The 16,463-nt window shown below is 47.7% G+C and overlaps 1 protein-coding gene across 2 annotated transcripts in view; it reads left to right on the top strand.

Annotated features, from left to right (window-relative positions):
- The window catches only part of C3 (complement C3), a 79,766-nt gene that overhangs the window by 54,774 nt on the left and 8,529 nt on the right, over window positions 1–16,463 (top strand). For both annotated transcript variants that reach the window (XM_081135029.1, XM_081135030.1), the window contains exons 12-28: window positions 180–389; window positions 527–730; window positions 1,078–1,239; window positions 1,626–1,755; window positions 1,996–2,067; window positions 2,213–2,413; window positions 4,421–4,529; window positions 4,799–4,884; window positions 8,169–8,311; window positions 8,397–8,609; window positions 10,860–10,926; window positions 11,009–11,095; window positions 11,781–11,984; window positions 12,395–12,470; window positions 12,764–12,923; window positions 13,884–13,982; window positions 16,251–16,407. In XM_081135029.1, the coding sequence (XP_080991155.1) occupies window positions 180–389; window positions 527–730; window positions 1,078–1,239; window positions 1,626–1,755; window positions 1,996–2,067; window positions 2,213–2,413; window positions 4,421–4,529; window positions 4,799–4,884; window positions 8,169–8,311; window positions 8,397–8,609; window positions 10,860–10,926; window positions 11,009–11,095; window positions 11,781–11,984; window positions 12,395–12,470; window positions 12,764–12,923; window positions 13,884–13,982; window positions 16,251–16,407 (2,380 nt within the window). The remainder of the gene's footprint in view (window positions 1–179; window positions 390–526; window positions 731–1,077; window positions 1,240–1,625; window positions 1,756–1,995; window positions 2,068–2,212; window positions 2,414–4,420; window positions 4,530–4,798; window positions 4,885–8,168; window positions 8,312–8,396; window positions 8,610–10,859; window positions 10,927–11,008; window positions 11,096–11,780; window positions 11,985–12,394; window positions 12,471–12,763; window positions 12,924–13,883; window positions 13,983–16,250; window positions 16,408–16,463) is intronic.

Raw genomic sequence — 16,463 nt, 5'->3', positions numbered from 1 at the left:
CCTTGTGATGACATTGGACCCATCTGGGTAACCTCAGATAGCGTCCCCATGTCCAGATCCTTAACTCAATCCCATCTGCAAAGTCTCCCTTGTCATATCAGGCACCACGTTCCCAGGCCTGGGGGTTCAGACGCAGACCTCTCGGGTAGGCCAGCACGCATTCCTCTCTCCCTGCTCAGGTACGCACAGTGAAGGAGGGCATCCCAGAGGCACGACAGGCCACCAACAAAATGCAGGCCCTGCCCTACAGCACGATGGGCAACTCCAACAACTACCTGCACCTCTCTGTGCCCCGAGTGGAGCTCAAGCCAGGCGACACGCTCCACGTCAACTTTCACCTGCGAATGGACCCCGGCCAGGATGCCAATATCCGATACTACACCTACCTGGTGCGTGGCTTCCTACAACCCCCAGGTTTCCCTCCTCCTCGCTTCTCCAGCACCTCCAACGCCCTTTCCCATTCCAGATCCCCCCATCCTCCCTCCTGCTTCCTGATCCTTATGCCAACCTGTCCCCCCCCCCCCAGGTCATGAACAAGGGGAAGCTCTTGAAGGTGGGACGCCAGGTGCGAGAGGCCGGCCAGGACCTGGTGGTGCTCCCTCTGACCATCACGCCAGACTTTATCCCTTCCTTCCGCCTGGTGGCCTATTACACGCTGATCACCAGAGGCCAGAGGGAGGTGGTGGCCGATTCCGTGTGGGTGGATGTCAAGGACTCGTGTGTGGGCAAGGTGAGCGTGGCTGTCTCTGTGCCCATCTTGGGACCCTCTGCTTTCTCTGCCTCTGCCTGTCTCCAGCCTCTGAATCCGTTTCTCCCCTGCTTGTAGAGTTCCTGCCTCTCTCTTCGCCTTTTCCATCTCGTTCTCCTCCCTGTTTTAATCTCAGTATCTCTCTTGCTTCCAGTTTTCTCTTTCCTTGACTTTCCACCTGATGCTGGTTCTTGGCGTCTCCCTTCTTCTCTCTGTCTCCACCTTTCTCTCTTTCCAGACCAGACCGGGACCCCCGCTGTCCTCTACTGACCACAGCTGGGGCCTTGCTGGGCTCACTTCTCCCTCCCGCCCCTTCAACCTCCTCACAGCTGGTGGTGAAAAGTGCCCTGAAGGAGGAGAAGCAGCAGCATCTACCTGGACAACAGATATCGCTCAAGATCGAGGGCAACCAGGGGGCTCGAGTGGGGCTCGTGGCCGTGGACAAGGGCGTGTTTGTGCTGAATAAGAAGAACAAGTTGACTCAGAGTAAGGTATGTCCCCATGTCGCTGAGGTTGGGTAGAAGATGGCAGAGGCGAAGAGATGGGGTTGGGTTGAGGTGGCAATGGTGCTGGGGAGAACCGTTGATGTGCGGCTGGGTGTGGGTTGAGTGCAGAGATCAAAGGGGACACAGACATGGGGATGGGTTGAAGTTCAAGTTCCAAATGGGAATGTGGATGGACAAGGCTCTAAGTTGAGGATGGTCATGTTGATGGGCACAGCTCTGATTCCAAGAGCAGCACACTCTGGTTCACCCACTGGGGAGTGTCTGGGGACCAAGATGAGGACAGGGGAGAGGTTGGGTGGATATGTTGGTGAGTTGACTCAGGCTCTGCTGGCCTGGCCTCAGCCTACACTCGACCCCCTCCCGCTCCGCAGATCTGGGACACAGTGGAGAAGGCAGACATTGGCTGCACACCGGGCAGTGGAAAGGACTATGCGGGCGTCTTTACGGACGCAGGGCTGGCCTTCCAGACCGACAAAGGCCTGAAGACAGAACAGAGGTCAGGTGAGGAGTCGGCCAGTGGACATCCAGGGAGGGGCAGCACTTCTACCTCCCAGACAGGATCAGGGGACCCTGGGTCCTGCCTCCATCACCAACTAGCAAATCACTGTCCTCTCCAAGCCTTAGTGTCTTCATCGGTTAAATGGGAGCAATAACACTCCTACTTCGAAGCTGCTGTGAGGAGTAAACCAAGGACAGGCAGTCAGTGCTTAATCCATCTTGTTCCATCCACCTGCCCCTCAGATATGTCGTGCCCGAAACCACCCACCCGGCGCCGCCGCTCGGTGCAGCTCATGGAGAAGAGGAAGGACAAAGGTGGGAGCCTTCATCCGCCCGCCCCAACCTTGCACCTTGTCTATTGAGATCCCAGCAAAGGGGGAGGAGGGGAAGGCTTGGATGCGGGGAAGGTCTCCCTGGAGAGGCCCCGCAGGGCGTGTGACTGGGGGGTGTGCTCCCACAGCGGGACAGTACCGGGACAAGGAGCTGCGTAAGTGCTGCGAGGACGGCATGCGGGAGAACCTCATGAAGTACTCGTGCCAGCGCAGGGCGCAGTACATTCTCCAGGGCAAGGCCTGCGTAAGCGCCTTCCTTGACTGCTGCAACTACATCACCCAGATGCGGATCCAGCACCTCAAGAAGGGGAACCTGGGGCTGGCCAGGAGTGAGTCCTGGGGCAGGGAGGGGCCCTGTCTGAGAGGGGAGGAGATGCCTGTCATTGGGGACTGTAAACTGTGTTGATCAAATTTGGTTGCAAGAGCAAAGGCAAGTGTGAGTGGCTTGTGAAACTGAGGGAAATTACATGATCAATTACAGGGCTGAAAGTAACAAAAAAGAATGCCTCTGCTTAAAACCCAGGGAAGACTGGGACGCTTGCCCGGGGCAGGCTGGCAGACCAACACAAAAATAATGATCTTTTTTTTTCTTTAAACAGCCTTCAACTTACAAACTGTTGTGCAGATTAAAAACCTTTTCCCCCCTTGAACTGTTTGATGCCCCCACAGTTCTGAATAGTTTAGTGTGGATTTTTTTGGAAAGCAAAGATATTCTCCTAAAAACCACAGCACAGTGATCAGAATCAGGACATTAATGGTGATTTGTTTCCACCATCTAATTCACAGACTCCACTCAGATTTTGCCACTTTTTAATTTTCTTTATAGTCCTCTATAGGCAAAGGATCAGTTCAGAATCACGCGTTGCATATATGTGTCTGGTTGTGTCTCTTCCGCCTCCTCCTAGCTGTCCAGCCCCCACCAGCTCTCAGTCTTTCGGTACCTTTCACGTTCTTGACATATGAAATACACAGGCCAGATAATTTGAAGATTGTCTGGCAACCTGGGTCTGTCTGATGTCTCTTCATGATCACATTCAGGTTTCGCATTTTTGGCAGGACTGTCACAGAAGAGATATCGTGTACTCCTTGGTGCCTCATGTCAGGAGGCGCGTGACATTGACTTGTCCCATGATTGGTGATGCGAACCTCGATCATTTGATTAAGGCGGTGTCTGCCCTGTTTCTCCATTGTAAAGTTCCTCTTTATTCCTTTTATTTATGTTTTTTTTTAAACATTTTAAAAAATTTAAATCAAGAGAGATGTTCCTAAAGATCAATGTTCACTCAGCCTTTAAGATAACAGATATGGATGGATGCCTTATATGGTAACACATGATTTTCGTGTACATCTGTACTTCGGGGTGGGGGCTTAGAAATTAGCAGCAGCCTCTCAGAGGCAGCTGTTGCCAAAGTGGACAAGTATTTCTAAATTCTTTTAGCTGGAAAGCTAGCACCCCCTTCACCTCTCCACCCTCCAAAATACACAAAGATTCCCAACACGCATGAGCAAAGGACTCTCTATCTTCAGTCTCTTTGCAAATTATGACAACTAGGCATGCTGCTTTCTACTCCAGTGACAGAGAGGCTTTCTTCTGCAAAGAGAAGATAAGGCTACTGAGGAAGTTAGAACTCTGATCTGCTGGGATATGGTTTACACTAACATGGAGATTTATTTTTCAGTAGTGTGTATGTTTTTTAGTCAAATGGGGGTGAGACAGAGGATTGCTTAAATGTTAGTACCCCCAAAAGCACTTTGATAGATTATCCTAGAGCATGAGTGGATTTGAGCATCTATGCAATTCCGCCTACTTTGTTGTTAAACAGACCCAGAGCCAAATTAAAATCTGGCCATCATTTTTTGAGGAGCACAGCCAGCGGTGAACCTTATTCCAGCCCAGCTTTGTTTACTTGCTGATGGCGTCCAGCTGGCTGTAGAGGCCACCACCTCTTCAGGGTCTCCAGCAAGCCAGGAATCTTCCTCTCACCTTGTTGCTCTCAGGACCCACGTGATTTCAGACTCAGCAGGCACGGTGCCTGGGGTCATGATACCTTTAGAAGCTTACACAGGTGCTTTTGTTCCTTTGAAAATCAGAGGAAATGAATACAACCTAGCCTGGATTATCTTTGCCTTTACACCAACACAGTTGTAAAATATGATTTTTAATATTTTTATGGAGGCAGGAGCCCTCCAAGGCAAATGTACCTGGGCCTCCCCCAAAGTCATCACATGGCCATGGGTAGGTTTCGCTGCCAGGAACCCCTCCAGAGATGAGTATCTACGGGGACAGGAGGGAAAGTGGGTCTGTTCTAAACCCAGCTTGCCCCCCACCTGCCCAGGTGACCTGGATGAGGAAATCATTCCAGAAGAAGACATCGTTTCCCGAAGCCAGTTCCCTGAGAGCTGGCTGTGGACCATTGAAGACTTAAAGGACCCAGAGAAAAATGGGTGAGGCTGGGATACCCCCATTTCAACCCATCCCCAGGCCACTTCTTACCAACACCCTAGACCAGACCATTTAATTTGCATGCACCCCAACTCCCCCCGTTTTCTGGAGTCACACTGGAACTCCACAACCCAACCTAGAAAAAACAAGAGGTGAGCTACCTCTATGTGCCCACCCCTGCTCCCCTCCAACCTGTCCCTTGGGGCCCCTCCATGCCCTCTCTCCCCCTCCACCACATCTTCTCCTAAGGCCCCATTTCTCCTCCATCTAGAGTCTCCTCGAAGACCATGAAGGTGTTTTTGAAAGACTCCATCACCACCTGGGAGATTATGGCTGTGAGCTTGTCAGACAAGAAAGGTGAGGGGGGGTGGCTTCGCTTTCTCAGGAGGCAGGCCCCCAGGGTCCCTGGGCATTTTCCTTTTCTCATCCACCCCGAAGATCCTCTGCTTCTTGGTGTCTGACACTCCACCGCTTGGTTCCTGGGGGGGGGGGGGGGTGCATCAGAGTCTAGGTTGTGGGTGTCAGTGCTTTTTATTTTTTAAACTGATTTTTTTCTCAGAGCAGTTTTAGTTTCACAGCAAAACTGAGCAGAAAGGCCCTGGCTGGTGTGGCTCAGTTGGTTAGGGCATCGTCTCGTACACCAAAAGGTGGAGGGTCCGATTCCCCGTCAGGGCACATACCCAGGTTGCGGGTAGTCGGGGCGCATGCTGGAGGCAACCAATCAGTGTTTCTCTCTCACATTGATGTTTTTCTCTCTCTCTCTCCTTTCCTCTCTCTAAGATCAATTTTTAAAAATTCTATTCAAAAAAATTGGGCAGAAAGTACAGAGATTTCCTATATACCCCCCCCCCATGCACAGCTTCCCCCACTGTCAGCATCCCCCACCAGAGTGGTGCATTTGTTATACTCAATCGTGATCGCCCCGAGTCTGTAGCTGACATTAGGACTCACCCTTGGCGTTGAACATTCCATGCGTTTGGGCCGATGTATTATGACATGAGTCCACCATTGCAGAATTGTACAGGCTAATTTGCAACCACAGAAACTTTTAAGGAGGCGATGTCGACATGATAGTTGGTAAAGCGATTAAGAAAAAGGAGAAAGCCGGGTGAAATGGGGGGGTTGAAACATCGGTGGTCAGATTGTGAAGCGTGACAAAAAGTATACCCGTCCCCTGGCCACCGACCGATGGAGTGAAACTCTGAGGCGCTCTAGCTAAATATGGATGGTTTAGAGCAGGGCCGGGAGTTGGGTGAGGAGAGTAAGGCCCTGAATTTCAGTGCAAAACGTAAGTGGGTGCCAAAAAGCCAGTCATCAAGATAAATAATATTTCAAAAGCAATTTTTTTTGAAAATAAAAATGACTACCAAAAAAATCTATGATGAACAAAATATCCAAATTTTAAACAGAGACCAGAGCCATACATGCCCCAACCAGGGATCAAACCTGGAACCTGGGTATGTGCCCTGACTAGAAACTGAACTCACAACCTTTCGGTGTTCGGGGTGACTCTCCAACCAACTGAGCCACACTAGCCAGGGTCAATTTACTTTTTTTTTTTAACATCTTGCGTTTAGAGTAGTACATCTGTTACAATCAATGGGCCAATATTGATTATTAACTGAAGTCTATATTGACATTGGGATTAGTGCTTGGTGTTATACATTCTATGACTTGGGACAAATGTATAATGACATGTCTTCACTGTTACAGTATCTCACAGAATAATTGTTCACTGCCTTAAAAATGACACTGTTGTGTGTCAGAAGTCATTGTTTTTCAGTTCTCTTTCCATCCTTTCATCTTTTTCAAGGAGAAAAGTTAAGTCTGGTGCGAGAAAGAATGTGCTCACCTCCTCTCAATTCCTGTTTAACTCCTTTTTCTTTTAACAAAGAGAGAGCAAGGGGTCTAGCTTGCTTTCTTTCTCTTCTTCTTTTTTATTGTTAATGCTCATCTGAGGATATTTTTTCCATTGATTTTTAGAGAGAGTGGAAGGGAGGGAGGTGGGGGGGTAGGGGGGAGGGAGGGGAAAGAGAGAGAGAGAGGGAGAGACATCGATGTTGGTTGCCTTGTGCACGCACCCAACCAGGCCCAGGGATCGAGCCCGCAACCAAGGTATTTGCCCTTGACCCGGAATTGAACCCATGACCCTTTGGTGTGTGGGCTGACACTCTAACCACTGAGCTACACCAGCCAGGGCAGCAAGGGCACCTAGCTTTCTGCAGGCAACATGGACTGGCCAGTATTTATAATTTTTTTTAAATATATCTTTATTTTTAATTTTTTTTAATATATATTTTTTATTGATTTCAGAGAGAGGAAAGGAGAGGGGAAGAGAGAGAGAAACATCAATGATGAGAGAGTCATTGATCAGCTGCCTCCTGCACGCCCCCGACGGGGGATGGAGCCCGCAACCCGGGCATGTGCCCTGACCGGGAATCGAACCGTGATCTCCTGGATCCTAGGTCTACGTTCAACCACTGACCCACGCCCAACCAGGCTGGCCAGTATTTAACAAAATGTTTTGTTTTCCTGGAGGTAACCTCCTCCTGATGGCACAAGAAGCCACTTTCTCAAACACCACAGTGATACCAAATTAAATTTGAGTTTAAAATGTAAGAACAAATAGTAGGTAAAAAAATAGCTCCAGTGACAATAGCAGCCACCCGAGGGCGATGGGCCAATCACTGTAGGTTGGGAAAGAAGGATTTTGTTCAAGCTTTCTGATTTTTTTTTGCCATTGAAGAATGAACAAAATTTTTTATTAAATCTTCATGAGTTACTAATGTGCCATCATTTTAAATGTGATCATGTTTTTGCAAATTTTGCTTGCATGGACACTTTGCTGGACTTTGATCTGGTGATTTTAACTGTTGTATCACAAGTAACCATTGTGTTTAGCATCATTTTCATTCCATATGGATTGGGGCTACCCATTGAAAATGGTACGTGGGCCCAGCCGCACTGACTCGATTGCAGGTGTGGGGAGGGCAGCCCATCAATGTTTCTCTCTCTGTTTCGCTCTTTCTCCCTTCCTCCCTCTAAGCATGTCCTCAGGTGAGGACTCAAGAAAAAAGGAGAAGAGGGGGAAAAGGGGGCAGAATATAAGTAAGCCAAGGAAAGAAGGAAGGAAGGAAGGAAGGAAGGAAGGAAGGAAGGAAGGAAGGAAGGAAGGAAGGAAGGAAGGAAGGAGGGAGGGAGGGAGGGAGGGAGGGAGGGAGGGAGGGAGGGAGGGAGGGAGGGAGGGAGGGAAGGGTGTAATGTGGACTGTGTGTGTCATTTTACATTTTCTGGTAGCCCCATGAAAAAGAAGTAGATGAAATCCATTTCAGGAATACATTTTATTTCACCAAAATATCATTTCCACATTTTGTAAAAGTTTGCAAAATCACTATCACACTAATAATGTTATAATATTATTATTGTTTGTAATTCATTACCATTACCATTGTTTAGTCTGTGGGCTTCCGAGCTCATAGACTAAGACAAGCTGAGCCTGGGACAGTTCCCGTGGTTAGGGGTAAGCCCTGAGACCCTGGGAGGGGAAGGAACTTGGAGTTGAGCTTGGACCTGGACTTGGACCCTGTCCACCCTACGCACCCCCCTACCCCTGACACTCAGGTTCTATTTCCCCTGGGCAGGGATCTGTGTGGCTGACCCCTATGAGGTGACAGTGATGCAAGATTTCTTCATCGACCTGCGGCTGCCCTACTCTGTGGTGCGTAACGAGCAGGTGGAGATCCGAGCCGTTCTCTACAACTACCGAGAAGCAAATACGCTCAAGGTGGGCCCTTGGAGCAGCGGAGGCCGAGGGAGGTGTGGACAGGGGCCGCCGCACAAGTCCCTCACCTGATACTCTCCCCCGGCAGGTGAGGGTAGAAATGCTCTACAACCCAGCCTTCTGCAGCGTGGCCACTGCCAAGAAGCGTCACCAGCAGGTTCTGTCAATCCCTCCCAAGTCCTCGGTGGCCGTGCCTTATGTCATTGTGCCCCTGAAGATCGGCCTGCAGGAGGTAGAGGTCAAGGCCACCGTCTATGAGTTCTTCATCAGCGATGGTGTAAGGAAGACCCTGAAGGTCGTGGTAAGTCCTCAGGGTACCTGCTGCTTCTTGTCCTTTAAGAAAGGCCCCTGCACTCCTTGTGCTTTCAACTCAGTTTCCAGGCCCCGGCTCTGAGACACTAATACTGTCCAACGTCCGGCTTAGGAAAGTTAGGTCCTAGAAGTTTGAGAGCAGGGCCACAATTAGGGTGAGGCAAGCGAGACATTCTTCTTGGGCATGAAATTTTAAGGGGGTGCCAAAAATCTCAGCAATAGAGATAAACAAACATTTTTCATTAAAATACGTTTTAATATCAAATATGATATTTTGTAAGACATTTCAGTACAGGAGTTTTGTTTTGACTTTTAAAATTTGGGGGAAACATATTTCACAGACCAAATTTTATAATGCAATAATATATAATGTGAGAGTATAGGAAAGTTATATTTTTAGCCTTAAAATATACATTAACAGTTATAATTCTATTCTGAGTACTCCACCATGTGGAACACTTTCAAATATAATAAGCGATAGAATCATCAGTAAAAGGCTTTTGTCATCTTTTTTAATATTTTAAAGCAAAACAAGACCATAAACAAGATCACCAATATTTTAATGCACTAGTTTAAGATATCAAAATTATGCCAAAAATATCCGTGATGAGCAAAATATCAAAATTTTAAACAGAGATAGAATCTGACTGACTAGTCAAGCCATATTGGAATCTGAAGTAAAAAGAAAAGTGAGTGACCCCACAGACATGCCTGTAAGGGATTTTTTTTGTGGTTAATTTTTCCCAAAATTGTTAAAGTAGTTGAAAAAAAGCTTTGACTCATTGAAAAGCAAATGTGTTAAAACTGAAAGTGAGATTTTATGTTGAAATGTTTTATTCATACCCAAACTGGAATTTGTTATAATTTTTCTTTCCTGGTTTTAAGGGAAGCAAACTCATACTTTTTCAATTACTTCAATGTTCTGGAATAATATTACCATTAGAAAATACATTAAAGTATATATTTAAGGGCACATATTTTTTTCTTTTTCCTTGGGCCCCAATATGGCCCAACATACGCACTGGTGGGAAAGAAAACCCAGCAGTGCCAGAACCTTGTGGCCAGCTCTTCCCAATTCTGTCTTCACGGACACTGGTAGCTTGAAATCCATCACAGTGGGGATATTTACACCAAGGAAATTGGCAGCACTGCAAATCAGGATTTTTTTCTTCCTGGAGAGCTGGATGTTAAATATTTACCAACATACCTTGGGAAGAAATTCAGTCTGCAAAGGAAAATCTGGGCTTTATTACCAAGTGAAAGGAGAATGGGTTCTGGGAAGGCCGAAACATTCACTATCCACAATAAAGGTTTATCTGAAGACACATGAAAACTTGAGTTGTGTCTTTGATACTAATTAAGCTAGCCCCTAACACTCTGCTAAGTACTTATGCACAGTCTTTTATTGTATTTTTTAAAAATTTTTATTTATTTTAATCATTTGTTTTAAAAATTAATTTTAGCCCTGGTCAGTGTGGTTCAGTAGAGTATTGCCCCATGCACCAAAGGGCTGCAGGTTTGATTCCCGGTCAGGGCACAAACCCCGGGTGCGGTTTGATACCTGTTTGGGGCCCATACAGGAGGCAACCAATTAACGGTTCTGTCTCAAATCAGTGTTTCTCTCTCCCTCTCTCTTCTCTTCCTTCTTCTCTAAAAATCAATAAAAACATATCCTTGGATGAGGCTTTAATATAATTAATTAATTTAAAAAATTTAATATTTATGTATTTTTCTATTTATTTTATTTATTATTTTAAATTAATTATTGTATTTCATTTTTAAATTTAATTTTACTTTTTACATTTTATTTTATTTGTATTTTATATAACCCATTGAGAGGCACTGGGTTGAAAACCCAGCCAACTGAGCCACACCGGCCAGGGCCAGTTTCCCCATCTTTAAAATGGGAGTGATAATTTCGGTACCTATTGCAAAGATTAAATGACTCAACCTGAATAAAGAAAGCTTCTAGGCACATAGGAAGATTTCTAAAAGCTTTGTTATTTTATTATTATTAATTTATAATTTTGTTATTAAATCACACAACAGTATGAGGTAGGTGTTTGTATTGCCTCCTCCTTATAAGGAAGCTGAGACACAGAGAGGTTAAGTAACTTACTCCCAGTCACACAGCTAAGACCTGCTACAGTAATCACCAGCGCAGTGCCCTGCTGACCAGCTGTTGCTCTCTGTATGTCCTTTCATTCACCCGACTCCCCCTTCCCTCCTCACTGTCCAGCCAGAAGGAATCAGAATGAACAAAACTGTGACCGTTCGCACGCTGGATCCACAAAAGTTGGGCCAGAGTGAGTCAGCCGCAGGAGAGGGTGTGAGGCCTGGGTGGTGAAAGGAGGCTGGTACCAAGGGTGTCTTCCATTCAACCGACAGACGGTGTGCAGCGTGAGGAAATCGAGGCTGCAGACCTCAGCGACCAAGTCCCAGACACAGAGTCGGAAACCAGGATCCTCCTGCAGGGTGAGATACTCTTGGCCTAACCCCATGGGGCCCAGGAAGGTATGGGAGCCAAGGAGGGAGCCCAGTTCCATCTATTTCTGGGAATATTTAACCAAAGCACCTCTCTCCTTCACTTCAGCTAGAACAGCCTCTCCTGGATCTGTTCACAGAAGCCTCCAGGCAGTATTTAGTTCAGCAAATAGCTTCTGCTGATGAAGAAATTTAAGTGAGAAGCAAGAGAGTTCAAGAACAGAAATTCTGGAACTTCTTGCTGAGAATAGAGGATTGGGGTGAGAAGCACAGGAAGGAGCTAGAAAAGCGCCTTGCAACCTGTGAGCTGTTAGGTTTTGAGTAGAGACTCTTGCTTTCCTCATCTGTGATGAAGGCAAATAGCAGTATCTATATCTAAGGGTTGTTGGGAAAATTAAATGAGATACTATATAGTGTTCTCTTAGAAGAGAGCTTGGCAAATAGCATTAAGCATTATAGAATTGTTCATGACAACTGTTCCTGGATTTATTTTACCACTGGTAGAACATGAGGACCCAGGGGCAACCCCCCTTCAGTCACATGCCTCCAGCCCCCAGCTGACCCTGACTCTTTGGCCCCGGCTGGTTGGAGCCTGGGAAAGCCAGGGACAGCCCCTCCCCTCCTCACCTCATAGTGGGTCTCTTTGCTTGAACACCATTCTTCCTTCTGGCGGCAGGGACCCCGGTGGCCCAGATGGCAGAGGATGCCATCGATGGGCAGCGGCTACAGCACCTCATTGTGACCCCCTCGGGCTGCGGAGAGCAGAACATGATCGGAGTGACGCCCACTGTCATCGCGGTGCACTACCTGGACTACACTGAACAGTGGGACAAGTTTGGCTTTAACAGGCGGCAGGAGGCCCTGGACCTCATCAAGAAGGGTATGTCCCTTTCTCTTGGAAACCTCCTCTGAGGCCCCTCTCTGAGCTCTCTCCTCCTCTGAGACTCCACCCCCTCTTGAGGCCCCTCCCCTCCTCTGAGACCTCCTGTATTCCCCTCTGAGCTCCCTCCCCCTTGAGAACCCTTCCCTCTCTGAACCACCTCTCCTCTGAGAACTCCTTACTCCTCACTCTGATCCCTGCACCCTTTTGGAGTCCCATCCCCCCTTTAAGCTCCCCTCCAGACATCCCTCTTGGTCCTGAGTCCCCTCTTTCCTCTCTGAACCCCTGTCCCACCCTTCATAGAATCCTTGTCCCCTCTCTAAGCCTCTCTCCTCCCTGGCATACCCACACCAGCCACTGCCTCCCCTCAGCCCCCTACTCCTCTGGTGACACTTCTCTCTTCCCTGCAGGGTACACGCAGCAGCTGGCCTTCAGACAGAACAACAAGGCCTTTGCGGCCTTCCTTCACCTGCCATCCAGCACCTGGTGAGCCTGCACCCCCTGAGCAGGACCTGGGTTCTAGCCTGGGGTGGTCTAGGCTGGCGTGCCCCTCACAGCCCTGTGCCACTGAACCCCTCCACCTTCAGAGTCAAGGCGCCCACTAACTGAGTGACCTTCTGTCACTAAGCACTGACTGCAAGCAACATTGGGTCCTATGTCCTAGCACGGGAAACTGGGCACACCTGAGCAGGCCCTGCCCCTCTCTGCTCATTGTTTGGCTGGGATGATAGTCTCTGGATCCCAAAGCCAATTGGCCCATGCTCTGTGCCCACCCCCAGGCTGACAGCCTATGTGGTCAAGGTCTTCTCTCTGGCTGCCAACCTCATCGCCATTGACTCCGAAGTCCTCTGTGGGGCTGTCAAGTGGCTGATCCTGGAGAAGCAGAAGCCTGATGGAGTCTTCCAGGAGGATGGGCCCGTGATACACCAAGAAATGATTGTAAGAGGCAGGGATTCAGGCAGGCTGGGGGAGAGGAGCGCCTGAGTGTCACAGCATGGGCAGGACAAAGACCCCACCTGCGATTTGCCCAATTCCCTGTGTAGGGGTGAGGGGTGGACAGAGAAATAAAGGAGCCAAGAGTGTCACATCTCCTTTGTGAAAACCAGAGATCTCAGGGTCCAATGCAAAATGAAAGTTCCCTGGCTCCCCATTGCTTTGAAAAAAACCTGAGAACTCTCCAGGCCAACAGCATCAGCATCAGCTGGAAGCTTGTTAGAAATGCACATTCTCAGGCTGGACCGCAGATGCACCGCATCAGAAACTTTAGGGGTGGGGCCTAGGAATTGGAGTTTTAATATGCCCCCCACTCCAGGTGATGCTGATGTGCGCTCATGTTGGAGAACCACTGCTTCAGCCTGACTTTACGGGCTTCCAGCCTCACAACCTTCCCCCCTCTCCACACTCCATCTGTATTGCTTGGAGCCTTGCTCTGTCCAGGCACAGGACCTTTGCACATGCTGTTCCCACTGCCTGGCATGCTACCCCTACCCTCTTTGAGAACTGAGTCCTACTCACCCTTCAGATTGTGGCTCCTCCTGTCATCCCTTAGGGATATCTTTCCCAAGCTCCCTGACTGAGTCACACTCCCACTATCCATTCTCGCTGCCACATCCACTTCTTCTGCACAGCACTCATCAGTCTGTAATGTATCTATTGATGAGCTGGTTGTTTCATGTCTGTCTCCCCTACGAGATGGGGAGCTCCATGAGGGCTGGGGCCAGTGTCTGGTTTTTGTCCACCAGCTTGCCCACAACACAAGTGAATACTAGAGTATGGTCCTCCTGTGAGACACTGGGGAGAGACCCAGCCCTGCCCTGCCCTGCTGATCCTACAGGGAGGTTGGATGGCATGTGGGAACACACTGGTGACCCCATCCTTTCTTCCTGTTCCACACCCTAGGGTGGCTTCAGGCATGCTGAGGAGAAAGATGTAGCCCTCACTGCCTTCGTTCTCATCGCACTGCAGGAGGCTAAAGATATTTGCGAGGGACAGGTCAACGTAAGTGTGCTCTATCATCCCCCCTCCCCTCTCCTTCCCAGGCACAGTCACCTTGGAGGTTCTATAATCGCTGCATCTGCTTTGTCTTGGGGATTTGAGAGTGGGTTGTTTGACCTTTAGCTGTCCAAGTGGGGAACTCCAGGATCCCAGCTTCACCAGCTGCTTCTCCCTCCTCAGGACCCCAGAAAAGAGATGAAGGAAAGAAGGATGTTACCTTTAATGGCCAAGAGGAACCCAGGCCTTTCTGGTTCAAACTTTGCAGATTTTAAATAAATTATGGTAGAAAAGAGACAGCTCTAGGGCTGTGGGATCAGACAGATATGAATTTAGATCATAACTCTCAGACACTTCCCCTTACTGGGTCTCAGTGTGTACATCTGTAAAATGGGTATAATAATCTTTGTATTTTTTTAGGACTCTCTGAGTTGTTCTAGGTGTAACACACGTGTGACCTACATTATGCAGAAAAACAGGGTGTGGCAAAAATAGGTTTACTGTTGTGAGGACACGCAACACAGAGTTTATTCTTGTGTTACTATTTATTAATTATTGTATTACTTCCCATGCGAACAAGTAAAATCCTACTTTTGTCCCACCTTGTAGATGGGAGTTATTTTAAGAATCTAAGAATTTATCAAGTGCAAAGATGAAAGTGGCCTTGGGAACTCTACCAAGATGCTTTGTTCCTCTTTCCTGTGTTCTTCATTCCCTTCTTGCCCAATAATTCGGCTTTCCTGCCACCCAGCCTGCCTGGCAGAACATAGCTGCCTTCCTTGGGGAAATAGCCTGACCAAGGCTAGAGCTTCCAGATTCTCAGGGAAGGATTCTGATTGGCTCAGCCTGGATCAGCTGATCACTTCTGGACCAATCAGCTGAGTCCAGGAAGTAGGTCTTCCTGGGCAAATATGACTGTTTCCACTGTGGCCATGTGAATGAAAGAAAGGAGAAGTTCCTACAAAAATCAAGGGTGGATATAGGAGAGATAGAAGGCAGGCAAAAGGATTAGTTTCTATATAGTGACATTTTCTACTATAACACAGCAACCTTATAATGGAGTATAGCATAGGCTGTGGAACCAGACTGCTGGGGTTCAATTAAAGAGCTTGCTGGAATTAGCTTGAAAAAAACCAATGGTTAATATTCCAGGAATATTGCTGAACACAATCATTATTAAATATTAATTATATAAACTTACATTTAAATAATTCAGGCAAAACAGTACACATAAAAATAAAGGTAGTAGCCCTGGCCAGGTAGCTCACTTAGTTGGAGCGTTACCTCATATGCCAAGGTTTGGGGTTTGATCTCCAGTCAGGGCACGTATGAGAAGCAACCAATGACTGCATAGATGGCTGGAACAACAAATCAGTCTCTCTCTCTCTCTCTCTCTCTCTCTCCCCCTCCCTAAAATTCAATAAAGAAAAAAACAACAACAAAGGTAGTAAACACTCAAAACTCATCATTTCTTAATTATTTTACTACCTTTTATCATTATCCATGCTCTTGAGGTTATTTATGTCTGTTGTACCTATATGTTGGACATACTATATAATCTCTTCCCAATTCTACAGTCAGTGGCTCCATGTTGGTAGGTTGAAATTGGCCATGGTAGTATTTACACTATGGAAAACAGGAAACACTATAAATCATGCCTGCCTCCACACCTCATCTCCCTGGGTCTCAGTATTCTCATCTATGCAATAGGGATGACGATGAAAATAAAACCCACCTCATAGGATTTTGAGGTTAAATGAGTGGCTATGTGACTGGAACATAGTAAGCATTAGCTACAATGATGTTGATAATTAGATAATAAGTGGACCCAGTGGTATGCTAACCCTGGCTCATTCTAGCTCATGACTGCCTATCTAGGGCAACTCTTTCCCACTGCATGTTAAGGTACGTCACACAGTACCATATGTCACATGGCTTGAAATTGGCCATGGTGGGAGTCTTTACACCACAGTAATTGGCAATCAGTAAAGCAGCCCCCCACCCCTCTGAACTGACTAGATAGCTGATTATTAAACATTCACTGGCAAACCACTGGGTATACAGACTGCACCAGGAACATGATAGGTACTCAACAACAAAGCTGTTCATGGGGGCTAAAATATCTGAGAAGCCCTCAAATATAGACAGATCCAAGACAGATATGTCCCGAGGTCAGAAACCTTGTGCCCAGGAAGTGGTGATTATGTGATCCTTGCCAGCTCTCTGTAGCAGCAGTGCCCACCTGACCAGAGGATGCAATCTTCTTTCTCACAGAGCCTTCAGGGCAGCATCAATAAGGCCGGAGACTTCCTTGAATCCCACTACGAGAACTTGAAGAGACCATATACTGTGGCCATTGCTGGCTATGCCCTGGCCCAGTTGGGCAAGCTGGAGGGCCCCCTCCTCCACAAATTTCTGAGCACAGCCACAGGTGAGAAGCAGCCTGGCACGGTAAGGGGAGATGCATGGCTGGGGTTTGAGGGTGGC

The sequence above is a fragment of the Miniopterus schreibersii genome (assembly GCF_964146895.1).
Source record: "Miniopterus schreibersii genome assembly, chromosome: 4".
In the NCBI taxonomy this organism is placed as follows: domain Eukaryota; kingdom Metazoa; phylum Chordata; class Mammalia; order Chiroptera; family Miniopteridae; genus Miniopterus; species Miniopterus schreibersii.
This window is presented reverse-complemented; position numbering and strand designations above follow the sequence as displayed.